The 17,401-nt window shown below is 40.4% G+C and overlaps 2 protein-coding genes across 3 annotated transcripts; one reads left to right on the top strand and one right to left on the bottom strand.

Annotated features, from left to right (window-relative positions):
- Nucleotides 1-8,396: 8,396 nt before the first annotated feature.
- Nucleotides 8,397-11,595, top strand: LOC139299070 (protein CutA homolog). 2 transcript variants are annotated; one of them, XM_070921957.1, is made up of 7 exons: nt 8,397-8,448; nt 9,006-9,071; nt 9,245-9,393; nt 9,658-9,717; nt 9,845-9,890; nt 10,815-10,864; nt 11,060-11,595. In XM_070921957.1, exons 2-7 carry the CDS (start codon nt 9,009-9,011, stop codon nt 11,157-11,159), a joined length of 468 nt encoding a protein of 155 aa, XP_070778058.1. In that variant the 5' UTR covers nt 8,397-8,448; nt 9,006-9,008; the 3' UTR covers nt 11,160-11,595. The 2 variants fall into 2 exon arrangements, with proteins under 2 accessions (XP_070778058.1, XP_070778066.1); XM_070921965.1 differs by lacking the exon at nt 8,397-8,448 and adding an exon at nt 8,488-8,678.
- A 1,305-nt stretch (nt 11,596-12,900) lies between these two features.
- LOC139291307 (somatostatin receptor type 5) lies at nt 12,901-15,883 on the bottom strand. The gene is made up of 2 exons (XM_070913308.1): nt 15,134-15,883; nt 12,901-13,623 (listed from the first exon to the last, which is right to left on the bottom strand). The coding sequence occupies exons 1-2, from the start codon at nt 15,881-15,883 to the stop codon at nt 12,901-12,903; spliced, it is 1,473 nt and encodes a 490-aa protein (XP_070769409.1).
- Between the last annotated feature and the right edge of the window lie 1,518 nt (nt 15,884-17,401).

The following is a 17,401-nucleotide window of genomic DNA, read 5'->3' on the forward strand; positions in this document are numbered from 1 at the left end:
GACAAAACCAAATCTGCAGATTCTAGAAAGACACACAAAATGATGAATATGAACAGTTTCCAAAATTAAAGACACAAAAGATCTCCAAAGAGAAGAAGCTGCAGATAGAGTGGGAGGAAGAAAGTGAGAGAAAAAGACAGAGGGATAGAAACAGAGAGCCATAGAAGAAGAGAGAGGCTGAGAGTGAACAGTCTGCCATGTTGGCCGCCCTCCCTCCTCCTCCTCTGGGGTCTAGAGGACATGTTTAACATTCTACTCTACTCCTCCTCCTCTCCTCTCATCCAGCCACAGCCTCAAGTCCCTGCTGCACTCTGGTTACTGATGGCCAGAGACGAGAAGAGAGGCACAGAAAATCCCTTAATCATGACCAGCACGGCGTTGTTGCTGCATTGTTGTTGCTGCATTGTTGTTGCTGTATCTTATGTGCTCATTCTGCACAAGTGATATACCGATAACACATGTGCAGTTTGTCTGCTGTTTTGGCTTTTTCATCACTCATCGCCTTGATTGCTTTGTCAAGCAACATATTCAATGCGGCACCAAATATCGATAAAACACGGAAAGCTATATACCTACGTGCTTTTATGTCCCTTTTCAGAACAAATGTTGTCTTCAAAACTCCTGTAACTTTCAGGATCTATTCTTATTACTTGTTAAAAGTGTTGCTTTTGTTACATTTAGGCTATACTTGCTACCTTTTGAGAGCCATGATTGTCTTTTTCTTCATGTGAACATATAGAGTTGCCTTTGTGATTTATCTCTCTTGAAATACAACATATTTAAGGTTTGCGTGACTTCACTGGGTCCTCTGGGACACCATATGAGGCTGAACACAACTATCGAAGGAAGTGAGGAAGCCAATTGATGGTCAATATCCATAACTGTGAATTTTCAACTTCTGGACAATGTAAATCTTGGATATGGGCACTAATTTCTCCTAAAAAATCCAGAAAGTGTAACCCCAGAAAGTGGTTCAAAGTAATGACAAACCCACAGACAATGATCATCCAACCTTGCAGATTCCCCTCAGCCCTACGGAGCGTTTTAGCATCTTTCAGCCCATTGTTTTGGTTGTATGGCCCACATCTTTACTGTACTCACAGCTTTCATTTCCAGCCACAGTTTTAAAAAGCTCTGATAAACCCTCCTACCTTCCCAGTAAGCGACTAGCTGGTGACCATAGTGGAACATTTTTAGGTTAAAAAGCCAGATGTTTCCTTCAGGAGTTGTGGAGACCAAACCAGAGCTAAAGGGAGAGTGAACATTGGACTACATCCAATATTCACCACCCCAAATGAAGGCTACTGTTGCTCTGTGTCTGTGGGTGTGTAAATAGGCAACTGTTCACCACAACAACTTCATAAGGTGACAATATGTCAATGTTGTTTTCCAGCTTGTTCTGCTGAATATATTAAAATATTATCAGTTAATCAATTATTACAGATTTAAATATTAACTTAATCTTATGTGAACTGTACTTTGAAGCCACCCTTTCAAAGTGACCATTGTGAAGATGGTTTGCCATTGTTCACAGAGCAAATTCACATGTCAAAGTTCACCCAAGTGGAACTTGATGCAAATGCAGGCATTTACTTTGCTGCTGTGACACTGATCACAGTCATTCCATTCAAATTAAATGAATTCTGCTGGCATAAATGGTTTTAGCCTGTTTGTGTATCTCTGCTGCTTTCTTAGCATTTCTGTAAGAATGAGTGTGAGAGCGTGCAGAAGGTGGGTGCATAAGCATGTGCACTGCATTTTAATTTAACTTTAAGTACCGGTGTAACTTATGTGGACCTATGACTGTTTTACACAAAAAGTGACACACCAACAGTACTTAGAGAAACATTCACAAGAGTCCTATTTGTACATGTCTAATTTAGGCTAATGTGGCTCCATTCTCTTCTTGTTTTATCTTTCTTCTTTAACCTCACAATTCCTATCTTTCTGTCTCCGTCACACTCCCAAACACTTTTTCTCTATCCACCCTCTGCCTGAGGGTGAGCCAGGGTGTCCTGTTCCTCTCGCTCTCATCGCGAGCTTCCTGTCTGCATGAATGACTCTGCGTTACCTGCTGCAACCTGGCCTACTTCGAAAGTTCCTCCACTGCTCTGCTCCAGCGCCACCAGCAAAGTCACAGCCAGACAGAAAGAGGTGGTGGGCTGGTGAATTAGCAATGTGGAGGGAGAAAGAGAGCAGATAAGAGAGGAGCAAAGAAAGGAAAGTGTATGGCTTTGAATATATTTTCAAGAGCACTTCATGCTGCATTCACATTGTGGCAGTATAGACGACAAACTGGTTTATTCATTTTGTTCAGTGGGAAAACAATGGAACATGTCCTGCCAGCGCTGGTGTAAAGGGGTTCACCAGATATCCCAGATTTGATCTGCTGCTCAAAACCAGACATTGAATAGTCTGTCAGAATGGATGCAACCACATCTGCTTCTCCAGCTGTTCTTTTTGTCGCCAGCTCTTCTCAGGAGTTTTCCTCTTGAAACTGGATTTTTTAGAGGAAAAGACATAAAGTGAAATTTCATTTGTGCTGTTCCACCTCTCTGCTTTGCTTGCCTCTATTTTACAGTGGAAACATTTAAAGTGGAATCATTTAAATAAATCATGTCCACGTTCATTTTCAGACATTACTATAATTACCCTCAACAAATTAGACCGTCACTGAGACAACAGGCAGCCTGTACACTGACTTAAAATGGGTCAGACTTTGTGTTGAATCTGCTACATTTCTGTGTAGCACTAAACTGGAACTCTTGTTATTTTGCAATCTTATACTTTACATGCTGCAGCTTTATACTAAGTCTAGTTTATTCCAATTTGGTCTTCACATGACCCCGTCAGAATACATTTTCCCTGTTATCAAAAGCTGTTACCAGAGGGGTAAACAGCAACTTGCTCACTGTACTCACAAAAATGAGAGTATGAGAAATATGCTTATATTATTAAAGAGCATAAAATGCTACACTACAGCTTTGGCCATTTTCTCAAAATGTATCAGTTTATTAGAGAATACGCAACGTGTAATTTCACCCAAATCACACACACACACACACACACACACACACACACAAAATTGCCCTAACTATCTGTAGTGGTGCAGGTATCACTTTAGAAAATACATTTTTTATTTGTTACTACTGGTGGTATCGTCAGCGTTTTCTTGGCAGTTTTTTGGGTTGTTTTTTTTTTGTTTTTTGTTTTTTTTGACCTGACCTCCTTTAAGGATTAATTTGCATTAAATAAATAATACATCAACACACTCACCCCAGTACTTGTAGAAGGGTTCGAAATCCTCAAAAGCAAAAATAAAAAATCACAAGCAGACTCTCTTTTTTTCAGAGTGCAGAGTGCTTGTTTATTCATGCCTGAAACATCCAACATCAATCAACAATTTAATTGGAGGGCTGTCCTGCTTGTGATTTTTCTTTTCCATGGTGTCTTCCAAAAAAAAAAAAACAACAACAAAATAAACAAACAGGCCAACATATTGCCAAAAATAATGTTGATAATATAATAGTGTTATTGTTCTCTGCGCTCCTTCATGTTCACGTACAAACAGGATGAAAACACATGTGAAATGACTCCATGTTTTGCAAAGTGCATTATATACATCGTTGCTGTCTGTTAAAACCATATCTAATATGTCAAGTTTTCATGAGCTAAGAAAAACAGCCTTTTGTGACAGTGCATTTTAGTAAGAGAATTTCTGCAAGATGAAAAATCCATATGAAGCATTTTATTTCAAGATATAAAATCTTCCTAACACTCTTGACTCCTAGGCTGAAAAGTACTGTGTAATCAACATTTTTACGGATGATGAGTGACTAGTCACCTATAAAAAGCCTCATATTCAAGGTCAGGACTGTAGGTCAAAGAGCTAATCACCAGACAGCATGTATGCCTCCATCCTTAAGCCATGGGTACAATTTGAATAAGCAGTTAAGTGCAGGAATGAGTACGATGAAGGGAGAGAGGGAAAGACAGGCTAATTGCTGTGGATTTTCAGTCCTCCAAGGTATTGTCTCCCAGACCCTGCTGTTACAGAGGTGAACTTCTCTCTCCTCTCGTCTCCTGGGTGAACCAGGGAGGTCCCAAGGCGGTCCTCCCTCTTCAGAAGTCGGTGTTAATGGGGGCAGAGGAGAGCAGAGGGAGAGAAAGACAGGAGCTCAATGAAGATTTCTTTTACTCTTTTTTTTTTTCTCTCAGCATTCTCCATTTTCTCCCTCTTTCTTACCTAAATTTTAACTTTATATTCTGACTTCCTGTTGGAGATTCTCTCTCTCAGTCTGTTTCTGACTCTCTCTGTGGTTTTTGTTGGCTGGCACTCACAGTGTGGATGATACTGAGCTGAAAACACCAGCCCACACAGATCCTACCTTATTTTCTGTCACCTGTTTGTCATTATTCTGTATCCGTTTATTTACAGTCATCATGTAGTCATGGTGCAAGTAGCACCATCAGTAAGAAGTCTGTTCATGTCCTGTAGAGTTGCAAAGTTATTTTGGAATCTTTTGGATCAGGAAGTAAAATGATATTTTTCAATTCATTGATTAATTTTCTACATCGACAATGTTAAGTGTTAAGTGAGACAAAGTCAAACCTATTGCATTGTTTACTTTATACTTTATACGTTTATATGTTTCTATGATGAGGAACGTTTAGCACATAAAGACATACTGTATATTTCCCATTTCAAAACTCTATATAGGTGAAAAACCAATTAAATTCCAGTGATGTGTGGATACACCTGCCCCACATAGCTAGTACAAAATTAGCAAATACAGTACGTTTTTATTTGACTTTATATACAGAACTACAACAGAATACAGGTATAAACATTTTCAATATAGGTTTTGGAGAATGGTTGTAACCATCAGTGAATCTACTGGTATGTTTTTGTTTGTTGCCCTGCTGGCATCAGGATACTGGTCAGTCTACCCAACCATCCAACATCTCCAGGTCAAGATATCTCAACAACTACTGGTCTGGTCCCGAAGAAATGATTCCGATAATCCTCCTTGAACTCCATGTCTGCGAGTATCAGCCCTGCTGAAGTGTCCTTTATTCAAACATTGAACCTGACCGGTTTCAGGATCACTGGTGTGGAGCTGACATTGACCTCTGATCTCCTTGCGGAGGAGAGAATGTAAAAAGACTGTTCCCACATGTATAATAAAATAACCAGATTACAGAATTATTAAAAGCAATTCAGACATAATATATCTTAATGAATCCGGATGACTTCATTTGCCTCACAAGCACAAGAGGATAAGATGATAATGACTGATCCCTGTGGAGAAATCTTGTCATTACAGCAGCCAATAGTAACAGAAGCCAATGAAGACAGAATATATATCAAACAAAGTGTCACATTGGGGATATTAGATAGTTGGAATGCACCCACCAAGTTAGATACCACAATGTCACATAGAAATACGTGAATAGACAATGAATAGACAATGGATAGCTTCATAACATTACAGTAGAAGTGACATAAGATATATGAAAGTATACTTGGTGATTTTAGCTCATCAAAATATTGCTGTACAGTACCGCTAGTGGTCAAAAACACCTTAGGGCACCTTTAAGAATGAACAATACTAAATGTGTAACAGCAGTGTTGCTGGCGCGCTCACTGTATTCAGGTGGTTGGTGTGTATCTATAGAGAGCCAAAGTGAAACTGGAACTTCTGGGTCCAAAAATGAGAAAACACCTTGTTCAAAACCTGATAGCCATTCATAATAATGCAAATTACTAAAAACTATCATGTGTCATGTGGCACACTCTACTCATCTAGATATGGGTGGTCTTTAAAAAACAATGTAATATTGTTTTGTATTTAAAATGTCTGTTTTTAGCAAACACCATTTCTCAGAAGCCCAAGACTCCTTTATGACACTCATGACACAAACCTTGTTTCTGTAAATACCGTTTTTATGTCAAGTTGGTGAAAAATCAGACAAAGCCTGTCATTCAAGGTAATTAAAACCCAAATTGTATGTATATAGTGCTGCAATGTCAATGCATAGTATTTTTTAAACCTCACATGGCCAACTCTGCAATCGAGTTGCACATTGATGTGAAGGCTTGCATGTCATAAACAAGGGAATCCCTCCCATTGATACATCACATATTTGGCCTGAGGACAGTCAAGTGGCGACCTGTATAGACAGGTAGGGCTGAACAGCAGAGATTACAGCTATAAAGATGACATTAGAAAAGAGTATCCAGGATAAAGGAGAAACAGTTATGATGACGTTGCCTTCAATATGCACACTGCCACGCTGGTAACACTTTATGGGATCTGTAGTTATTTTGAATGCTAACAAATGAATTGCTGTTTAACTTTGTTAAAATGACCCCTATAACATGTTTCACTTTTTCAGAAAGACCAATGAAAGAAACCTTCAATGAGAGATTGCAATGAGTTACAGAAGTTAGTGGAACAGCGGATAACCTGGATGTGACGTCAGGACTCCTGCTCTCTATAGACATCATATAGCCTGTAGTGAAACAGCACAAAAACATTCTTCAGCACATGCTACACTGACTTGGACATCTTAGCTGCATATTAGAAATGTCCTTTGGTTGAGGTCTGCCTTTACTCACTTCTTCTTCTCTCTCTCTGTTTCTTCCTATGGCTCTCTCTCTCTCTCTCTCTCTCTCTGGAAGTTAAAGGGCCAGTGGAATCTGATTAGGATGCAGAGGAGAAAGGCTCTGCTGCAAATTGAAAACATATTGATTCTGCTCATGCTTGGAGGGAGAGGGGGCGAGAAACAGAGGAAGAGAAGAAAAAGGACAGGAGGAAAGGGAAAGAGAGAGAGAGAGAGAGAGAGAGAGAGAGAGAGAGAGATGGTGAGGGAGAGGGAGAGAAAAGGGGAGGATAAAATCTGGTGATGAAACAGGAAGCGCAAGACAGTTGCCCAGTGCCAGTAGCAACTTGTATGGATGTCTGGTCTCTGTCACACACATGCAAACAAACACATGTGCAGTGTTTCATATACTAAGATAACATCCCATGGGTTGAGGGCTCTATGGTCGCCATGGCAACGGGGTCAGGGCAGCAGTGGTGCGTATTTGCATGTGAGTGTATGCGTCTTCTGCATGTGAGCGCATGCTGTCATGTCCAGCTGTGGTGGGGAGAGGCCGCGGGATGCCGATGAGAGAGGACAGCGCATAACACGTACAGATGTGCTGACTGCACAGTTTCCATGGGAACAAGCCCACCTCCCCACCCCCCCACCAACACCACCATCCCTATCCCTCCTCCTTCCATCGCTCCTCATTCCTCTTGCAAAAGCTTGACAAGCTCCGCTAATACGTCTCGCTGCGTCTTTATGTGTCCATGCACTCCTGGTAGAGCTCTCACATCAGCTACAGCTCAATCTATCTTGTCCTCAGTGCATGTGCAACAGCCTCTAAGTGTGTGTGTGTGTGTGTGTGTGTGTGTGTGTGTGTGTGTGTACACATATTAGTATGTGTGACATGCTTTAATCAAGGATGAGGGTGAAGAGAGGAGAGTGTGAGGGAGGTGGTGGATGTTATCAAACAAAGTGGCTTTCTGTCTTGCGCACACACACACACACACACACACACACACACACACACACACAGGGCAAGCATCATTCATGTGCACACACACAATTACAGTCATTGCTGGTAGCAGAGCTGATCATAAGGCACATTCCTGTCTTGTCTGCTGTACAAAAGCTGCCATCATATGGTTATCTACTGCCACTGCATGTTTAATAATTCTATAGTGTTGGTGGCAATAGTGGAAAATCAGTATGTGTGCACATTACATGCATTAGATGGGATATGCACACAATTACTGGTATCTGTTTTAGACTGCTTTGAGTCTATACCTCCCTGCATTAAACCAGCAATGCAAGGATGTTGTAAGAGGCCTGAAGGGCCCTCCATAGGTCTACTATTGTATTGAAATCAATTGTATTTTTGAATGCATTGCCCTTCACTTTGCCGCCCTCTAGTTGATTAGCGGTGAAAAAGTAAAACTTACCAAAAGCATCTAGATCAAGTAAACTAGTGGGGATATTCTGCACCTACAACCATCTCCGCAAAATATCCTCTAAAACAGCCAAATATTTTACAAAAGAAAATATTGAAAAGAAGAAAAAGTTTGGTTTATTTTTCACGACTAGATGAAATAACACATGTATTTGCTCCGATTGACAACATCATATCGATTATTTATTCATAATTAACATTATTTATTCATTTATTTGTACTAACATTAAATCTTGGGATAATGAAAATAATATAAAAGGATTTACAGTGTTTTGTTGTTGGTTGTTGCTGGTAACCTTCATTTGAGAGCCCGATGCTGATTTACAACAGTTTGACAAACATACATCCGTCACACTTTACGGTAGAGTGTGTGGCTCGCTCGGCAGAGGCTAGCCAGCTGTCGGAAGGTAAAATACAAAACCAGCCACCCTTATGAGCTGCTGCTTCCCTCCGCTCGTGTTAACCAAACGATCTGACATTTTGAGTCAGTTCGTCTTGCAGCGTTGTTCTGTCATAGAGTCGCCGGAGCTTTTTACTCAACAACAAGCGACGTTAACTGTTAGCGCTCACACATGCTACTAGCTAAACACGCACCTCGTCTGCAAGTCAAATAATCTAGAAACTGACTGTTAAAGAGGTTCGTACAGAGTTTTTGCTGCCTGATTTCTACAGATTGTTTATCTCACGGAATGAGGTAAAGCAAATGGGAGAAGAAGACTGACTTTATGCACACTTGGCTACTGTATTAGCTTACAGCCATAGCAGTGCATTCATGAAATACTACTAAGCATATTTAGATTTCTCCTTGCATACTCGCCATGTAAACTTGGCGTGGAGATATCCTATAGAACAAAGTTATAATGTAATTACTCCAGCTTTGAGTGCGTAATGGAAGTTCTCACACTTCCAGTCAATGGCTGTGAATATGATGGCTGGCTAACCGTTGTGTCTTTGACCTGCTCAGGTGATGCGCATTGGACTGCCCAGTGCAGAGACACTGCGAGGTGGATCCTTGAAAGCTTTGGCTGTGGTGAGTGTGTGCGTGCAGATGTCTCTTAATTAACACACCACATTCATGTCACTTGTTATGGTTCCTTCATGTTTGCTGAACTCCATGTCTTGCTCTAATGTATTTTGGACACATTGCTGCTCTGTTGTTGGTTGGGCTTCATCCTCTTCCTCATCTGCCTTTTCTCCACCCAGACGGTGCTCTTGAGTGCGTTTATGTTCCAGCTGCTGAGGACTGTCGGACTGAGGGCGTTTTCCATGGCATCTGAGACGTACGCGTCGGGCACACACTCTGCTGCCTTCGTCACTTGTCCTAATGACACAGTGGCTAAAGACTTGGCCAGGTGATGGTGATACAACCAACGACATGTTGATTCTGTTTTAGAAATGTTTCATCAAAGTAAAAGTTATGAAAATCTATTCTTGATGCTTCTGTTACTGGCTGGACATAATGACAATGGGATGTCACGTCTGATTGAAAGTAATTTGAGCTCATGTACCTCATCCTGCAAGACAAATGTACATTTGGAACAGGATTCAATCATTCTTGCCAGTTCTTTCGTGCATATTCATTTGTGGCTGATGCATTCCTTTCCTCTATCTCACAGGGCTATTGTGGAAATGAAGCTTGCTGCTTGCGTCAACATTGTCCCAGCAATCACATCCATGTAAGTTTTGAGACAGCAGCTTTTTTTATTGTCATGTTAGACTGAGTTATCTGTGTTTTCAATACGTACAGATTGTATATTAAGATTTATCAGATGACAAATGTCTTATTTTGTCTTGCTCCCTCAGATATGAATGGCAGGGTAAGATTGAGGAGGACAATGAGGTGCTGCTGGTGAGTGTTGACTAAGTGTTGTAATATTTTCTAATAAGTATTCACTTTAAATTCAGCTAAATCCTATTTTTCCACCACAGGGTAAATCACTGCTACTGTTACTTCAAATACTGTTATTGCTACAGCTACAGATAGAATTACTGCTACAACTAGCACTTAGACAGGGGTATTGTTGAGCTTTTATCAATGCCATTATTACTACACTACTACTTATTGACATTGATAATTATCCATAACCTCATTGCAACTTCTTCATATAGTTTGAATTAAAAAATGTGGTTGTAACTTTACGTAAATTAAATTTACATATAATTAAACATTCAACAAGACTGTTAGAACTATAGTTACTGAGCTTCTTGCATTATAACAGAAATGGACAAGACATGCAAACAGTGTAAAACAAGATTATCTGGCATCTCTCCTTCTCTATTTAGTCACTGTTTGAATGAGCCAACACTGAAGAACACATTCTCAGCTGTGAGCTAGGTTGTGGCAGTATGTGGCTTCTGCATATTGAGTATCAAACTTGTAAAGGATTTAAATAGGACTTTCTATCTTTAAAAGAAGTCCTGAATGTGCCTGCAGAGACAGAAATAAATGGCAATACAGCTCTTTATGGGCTATAACACCACAGTGGTGCAGTTCTTTGGCAACATCAAATGTTTTGATGCAAGAGCAGTATAGATAGATGATACATAGCTCTTATCGAGAGGTGATCATGGTGCCTTAAAATCCTCACCCAGGCATGTTAGACTTTGGTGGTTGAGCAGGAGGGGGGTAGAGGCAGACTTCCGGGATCAGGAACGTTAAAAACCATGAGAATTTCATAGACTGGGTGAGCGAAGGCAAAAAGAAATTGAGGGTGTCCTAGACTGTCTCATCAAGTGTTTGATGAAGCTGACCCAGTGATTCTCTCCTGTTTAGATGATTAAAACAAGAAGCTCCAAGGTGCCTGCTCTTGCTGAATATGTCCGGTAAGTTTATTTTTAAACTCAATACAGAAAACACCTTGCTCCAACCTAATTCTCACAGGAACACCGTGGTGATCATTTGCTTCGTCACCTGCTGTGACTCGTGCAGTCAAAGGGCATGGCTTTAATTACGGCTACTGTACTGTGTGCTGTGTCTGTGCCCTCCGCTGACTCATAACTGCTCATTTTCCTCTCCAGCTCTAAACATCCTTATGAGGTGGCCGAGGTCATCAGCCTGCCTATTGACCAGGGCAACCCGCCTTACCTCAAGTGGATAGGAGACGTTGTCCCTGAGTAAGGATGGACTGATGGACGAGTGGAGCAATTCATTCATGTAAAAATGGATCCAAAAAAAATATGAAATTACTCACTATTGCCCTCAAAGACACATCCAATACTTAGAAACTGCATAAGACCAAGACTTAAAAGACAAGACAAAGTGCTCATCATGTTAATATATAACACATTGGGTGTTTTGAAATAATTAAAATATGATGTTATCTAGAATATGTATTTTTTTTTGCTGTGTCCCAGCCATCATTTGAGTCTTGTAATATTTTCCCCTTCTAGTCTGTTTACCTCTAGAGGGCAGCCTTGGTCTTTCATTGTGCAGAGTAAACTGTGCTACAGCTTTGACCTGCCACTAAAATGCTTTACGTGAACAAACATCCGTTAGATTCCTGATTCCTTTTGTAAAAGAAGCGTTTTGCAATAAAGTGGAGGGTTATTTTTTATTGGTTTTAAGTCTTTCTTGGTGAACAACATACAGTACAGTTGAGGTCATAATGATTACATGTCATATACATATTACATACTGTATACACGTACACACTGTGCAGTAGCTCAAGTGACATGATTGCATACAACACCAAGGGACATTAAGGGACAAAATATTTACATACCAATATCATCTGTAAACATTTATTTAGCCCGCTCTCACCACATTACACTTGGCTTTAGTGCGTCACCACAGCTCTGACAACAATGCCGATAATACAACATCTTAACGCAAACACTGTACTCATTGTGGTCATAGACAACAAACTGAGAAAAAAAAAAGGCAAGTTGGCCTTGTAATATAACCTGTTGATATGGGATTTGACATAAATAAGACATGAAATATTGACTTCACAATACACTACAAAACACACCCTTACTTTTTCAACCATCATAAACAATCAATTTTCTTTTTCAACATTTACTGTATCAACATAGTGTGTAACTATGAGCCCTACATGTTTTCCTTCATATTTTACAAACATGATCGTTTGTTTTCCACAGTGTGCAGTTAGCTAAAATCCCCCCCCCCCCACCCCTCACTTTTACTGCAAAATCCAATGCAGTAAAAGTAAACATAGTTGACATTGTTAATTTCACAGTGGGTCATTAGTTGAGTTATCTGTAATAGTCACACAGTCCATTAGCCATTTCAGAACAAGATGTTCCTGATTTAGCATGATATCAATAAATAAATGATGGTCTTTGATGTCGTTAACAAAGTGCCTGAAGCTCCCACCACCCAAATATACAGGGTTACATCAGTCTTTGATGATCTTCCTGGTCTAGAATCTGTGTTTTGGTCAGTTTAAAGGGACCATACCATACCGGTTGGCAAGCGGTCAATCTTGACTATTTGCAACAATAATCTGTTCATAATACTCGAAGCCATATTCCAAGACATTGTGTTTTAGATATTTAAATCTGTTTTTCCTACCTTTTAGGTTTCCCTTGGTTGCAGTCTGACATTGTTAACATCATGCCTGCTTTTATATTTTGTAAAAGTTACGTTAGTTTTACATTCTCACGTCATGGCAAAAACAATTGCATTGATAGTGGCAGACTATGAAGTCTTGCAAATTGGTATTTCAGCCAACAAAAAAAGATCTGACCCCAACTTCAAAGATTTGCACATTGTGAAATAGTCACTTCGAACGATCTACCACTGAGCCTGTAATCTGTAATCCGCAGTTGTTTGTAATATTTACAGCTGTTTCAAAACATTTGAAATGGCATGTACCAAAATACACTGAAAACAGCTGTTACAGATAGCTGATTTCAAGCACAGAGTTTTTGTCCAGGAATTCTTCAGGCTGTGACCTGCTGTTTCTACTTTTACTGGCCACAGAAGATGCTGCCTCAGTAGGATCAAAGCCTGGGCCTTTCCCAGCCAGTTCTCCATGTTTGACACTCTGACCAGAGTGCTCAGACTTAACCCTCTGCACAACTTGTGTCCTTGAGCCCTCTGTTACTCCACTGTGGTTACCATTTTGTGATGTTTTGCATATTTCACTCATCTGCATGGCCCCTTCTGTTCCATTGATTTCCTCCTCCTCTTCTTCTTTTTCACAACAGTCTTTACTATGCACATTGGCGACTCCCTCACTTTTTTGTGCTCGGAGCACCACGCCGGCCCACTCCTCTGTCGGCCGTTGTACCTCAGTGCCGGCCCTGTCGTTGTTCTTCACCCTACGTGAAGTGCCGCACAGGGCCTTCCTGAAGCCTCTCTTGAAGTTGTCAGACAGAAATCCGTACAGTATGGGGTTGGCACAGCTGTTTGCATAAGACAGCACAACAACAAAAAAGTAGAGCCCCCTGAAGTCCCCAGGCAGGACCACCAGGAGGTTGACGATATTCAGAGCATAGAACGGTAGCCAGCAAAGGACAAACACTGCCACCACGACAACCACCATCCTGGTGATTTTACGCTCCGACTTCCTGCGCCGAGAGGACGTGGCCTGCGCCCGTTTTCCAACACTGCGCACCTTTGAAAGAAATGATAGAAGAAGAACTTTGAGATTTGCCATCCCAATATAAGGGTGAATGTAACTTTGAACCACTTTGTACTTAAGAAATAGTTTGATTAGAAACTCTTGAGCAAGTATGACAATACACTTTGACGTTTTTGTAGTTTTTCAAGAAACCTGTTTACCTTATTAATCCTGAGCATCATGGCCTCCTTTTCTACATTTTTTTAATTTGGCAAAAGTGGTGTTTCACTTTTTATTCTTGAAACACATTATCGTGCAAATGCTGCTGTATAACATCAAATACAATATGATTTAACCATTTCTGACATAAGATACAGAACAAATTATGACTGAAACAGTGAAATAGTATACACCTCAAAACACTTAACTAACACCGTCTGCATGGCGAGGTATCACTAGTGGTTAGGCAAAAAATATGCTTTTTTTGTGATTTGGGTGAACTGGACCTTTAAATATTAAAAGAAGTTAAAGCAACACTTTTCAGATACATTATTAGTGAGAACAGCAATGCTACTTCATACAGTAGAAAATGAAAGTATATTTCTGAAAGCAATAAAAGCAATGTAGACTTATTGTGTCATATTGTGGAGGATACTTTCTCTCTGTTTTTCCACAGAATCATAATATATTAACTCTGGCACTGTGTGCGTCACCATTATTTCTGTGCAAATATTGCTTTGGTACAAGTGCCCTCCAACATCATTAGTAATATCAACAGAGAACGGTCCAATTATAGAGGATATTAGTGTGTACCAATGTGCTGCTGCATTAAAGGGTTTCTCTGCACTGCAGCTTTATTTGGAGGGATTTATCTGTGAATATATAAAAACTACATCTTTTGCAAAAATATCTTTGACTTAAAAATAATGAAATTCAACCAAGTTGCAAAGTGGGAGGAGTAAAAGTCCCATTTATTTTTCCCATAGACAATGTTACATGACTTACAGTAGGAGTAGGAATCTACGGCTTGGACGGACATGAAACTCTCCTGGTGGAATCATCGGTACAAAAGATTTAGAACTGAGTTAGAAAATAGCTGGTTCTTTTATACAAAATACAAAGGTACAAGGTCTGTGTACCTAAAAAAAAACTTATGGGGAGAAGTTAACTACCACTCCCAAGGTGCATTTCGACAAGAAACATCCAGTCACCAAGGTGTTGAGAAAACTGAATATAGAATCTGCTGCTTAAATCAATTTACTTTTGGGTGAATTCAGAAACTACGCTGTATTTTGTTCACAAATTCAAAGACAGAAGGTTTTGAATTCACTACCACTGTGTTCTGTGCCTCTGACTGGCTTCTTCTCCATAGCAATGCAAACATATATGATCTTTACATTTAATATGATAGTCCAGTGTTTCTATGTTAGCTAACACTGAGGATACTGTTAAAAGAAAATTTTCAAATGGCATTACAGAATGAAGAAAAACATTTCCTGGCGGCTCCTCCCACTTCGCAACTCTATGTTAACAGAACACGTCTGTGTTACTATAAATGCTGTACCTTGATGACGATAAGCAGGTAGCACAAGCAGATGACCAGCAGAGGGCAGAAGAAACCCACGGTGCACGTGTACACGATGAAAGACGTCTTCCACACTTCTGCTGGCTCTGGCCACACGATGCTGCAGTTCCCATCATCCTTCAGCACGTCTGCAAACACCACCACCGGCAGCACCACCACAAAGGACCCTGCCCAAACTGTGGCACTGATGGCCTTGGCCACACGTGGGCGGCGCCACCAGAAGGAGCGAATGGGGTGCACCACAGCCAGGTAGCGGTCCACAGACATCACAGTCAGGCAGAAGATGCTGGTAAACTGGTTGATGGCGTCCACTGTCATGACCACGCGGCACATTAGAGAGCCGAAAGGCCAAGAGAGAAGAGCGTTCTGCACCGCCAAGAAAGGCAGGCCCAGCATGAAGAGCTCATCTGCAATGGCTAAATTGAGGATGTAGATGTTGGTGACTGACTCATTCTTGGTGTAGTTGACAATAACATGGATGACCAGAGTGTTGCCCACAAGGCCAACAACACACACTATCCCATAGATAAGAGGGATGAAGATTCCAGCCAGGACTGGGAGGGATTCAGGTTCAGGTTTGGTGCAGTTCTGGCAGGTGCTGTTGAAGAGGAAAGGGCCATCACTCAGGGTGAAGTCCAGAAACGGTTTAGAAGGAGTGGAAAGGAGCAGGAAATAGGAGGGAATGGAGCTGTTGCTCCAGGTAACCTGGGTGGCCTGGATGAGCTCCATGGAGGCATTAAAGAACATGAGGCAACAGAAGTGGATAAGATCCCATCAGTGAACGGTCAATGGCCCTACAAGGCAAAGCAAAGTTAGTTAATTTAGCACATTTCATACACAAAGGCAATCTAAAGTGTTTTACATAATGCATCGATTGATACTACTGATATATCTGTGGTCTTTTATCTGGCAATTAGCTTAGTTTAGAGTAAAGACTGAAAGCAGTGGTAAAACAGGTAGACCGGCTTTGTCCAAAGTTCAAAAATATGACTTCCAACAAGTCAAAACCTGAATAATTAAAAAATTGTATGTTGTTCGTTTAATCTATAATTTGTTGCCAAGATTTACGACCTATTCACATTATCGGAACAACAGCCTTTGCAGGCACCTTGCCAACAGATTTCTTTTTACTTTGAACAAAGCCAGACTAGCTTTTTCCCCCTGCTTTTATGCTATGCTATGCTAAATGTCTCCTGGTTCCAGCTCCATACTTAATGCACAGATATGAGAGTGGTGTAGATTTCATTATAAAAGTCTCTGCAAAAAAGTAAATAAGTTCAAATAATTTTAGGGGTATGTGTGCAGAAGTTTAAAACTTTGATCCAGTCTCAGTGGCTTGTAGAATACTGAACTACTAATTAACTTAACAACCCTCCTTCCGTCACAACAAAAACAAGCCTGCACCGGAACAAAAACATAACGTATTTAGTTGTATTAATACAGGGCTTGTTTATGGAGCCATCCTGGCTTCTTAATAACTACCATGCCGCACGCAGGCACACCCTCATCCCTCACAGCGATGGCTTATAATTGGTGCTCTGTTAGGAACAAAATGCACTGACCTATGGAGAAAAAATAACAGAGCCATGTCCTCCGCAACCTTGACTTAAATGCACTAATGCGGATGTGAGGATGACGGGAAGAGAAGAGGGAAGAACAATTTACAGTGCGACAGGATACAGGCAGAAATATGGAAAAAATTAAGTCAGCGATTTTAACTACATCAACAGAGGGGAATGTTCTGCTCAGTTAAACTATTTTTTTGTTCCATTTGTGCAGTATAGGTTTTAATATACACAAACATAATTGGAACAAGTTGGTATTTGATTATCTTGGATTTATTTAAAAACTAAAGGTCAGCTAAAAAATAGAAACACCACCGTCTCAGAGTCATCTTCTCTGTTCAAACATGTTGAAATCTTGGAGCACACAAATGTTCCTCATTCCTCCTGTGAGATGTATATATATATATATATATATATAGTTTTTTCTGCTGAATGTAGGAGCCAATAGCCAGAGGTCAGGGCCTCAATTACTACATGTAAATGCCAGAGGACAGTATGTGCTGTGCAGCTGTGAGAATACCTGAGCCACAAACCTTTACATAATCTAGTGAATATACAATATTTGTTTTTGTTAGGTAATTATGTTTTTTTATTTTTTGAAAAACATGTCACTGGAGTCTCAAAATCAAATCGCTACAGGAGCCCCTGGTCTAATATTGATTCAATGATTTGGGGGGTGTTT

This window comes from Enoplosus armatus, chromosome 2 (assembly GCF_043641665.1).
Source record: "Enoplosus armatus isolate fEnoArm2 chromosome 2, fEnoArm2.hap1, whole genome shotgun sequence".
NCBI lineage: Eukaryota > Metazoa > Chordata > Actinopteri > Centrarchiformes > Enoplosidae > Enoplosus > Enoplosus armatus.

Excerpts from the sequence above, each read along its gene's own strand:
- LOC139299070 (XM_070921957.1), top strand. The coding sequence starts at position 9,009 with ATGCGCATTGGACTGCCCAGTGCAGAGACACTGCGAGGTGGATCCTTG. Across the intron at positions 9,072-9,244 it reads CCTTGAAAGCTTTGGCTGTG|ACGGTGCTCTTGAGTGCGTT; the intron begins GTGAGTGTGTGC and ends TTCTCCACCCAG. Across the intron at positions 10,865-11,059 it reads GCTCTTGCTGAATATGTCCG|CTCTAAACATCCTTATGAGG; the intron begins GTAAGTTTATTT and ends TTTCCTCTCCAG.
- LOC139291307 (XM_070913308.1), bottom strand. The coding sequence starts at position 15,883 with ATGGAGCTCATCCAGGCCACCCAGGTTACCTGGAGCAACAGCTCCATT. Across the intron at positions 13,624-15,133 it reads ACCTGCTTATCGTCATCAAG|GTGCGCAGTGTTGGAAAACG; the intron begins GTACAGCATTTA and ends TTTCTTTCAAAG.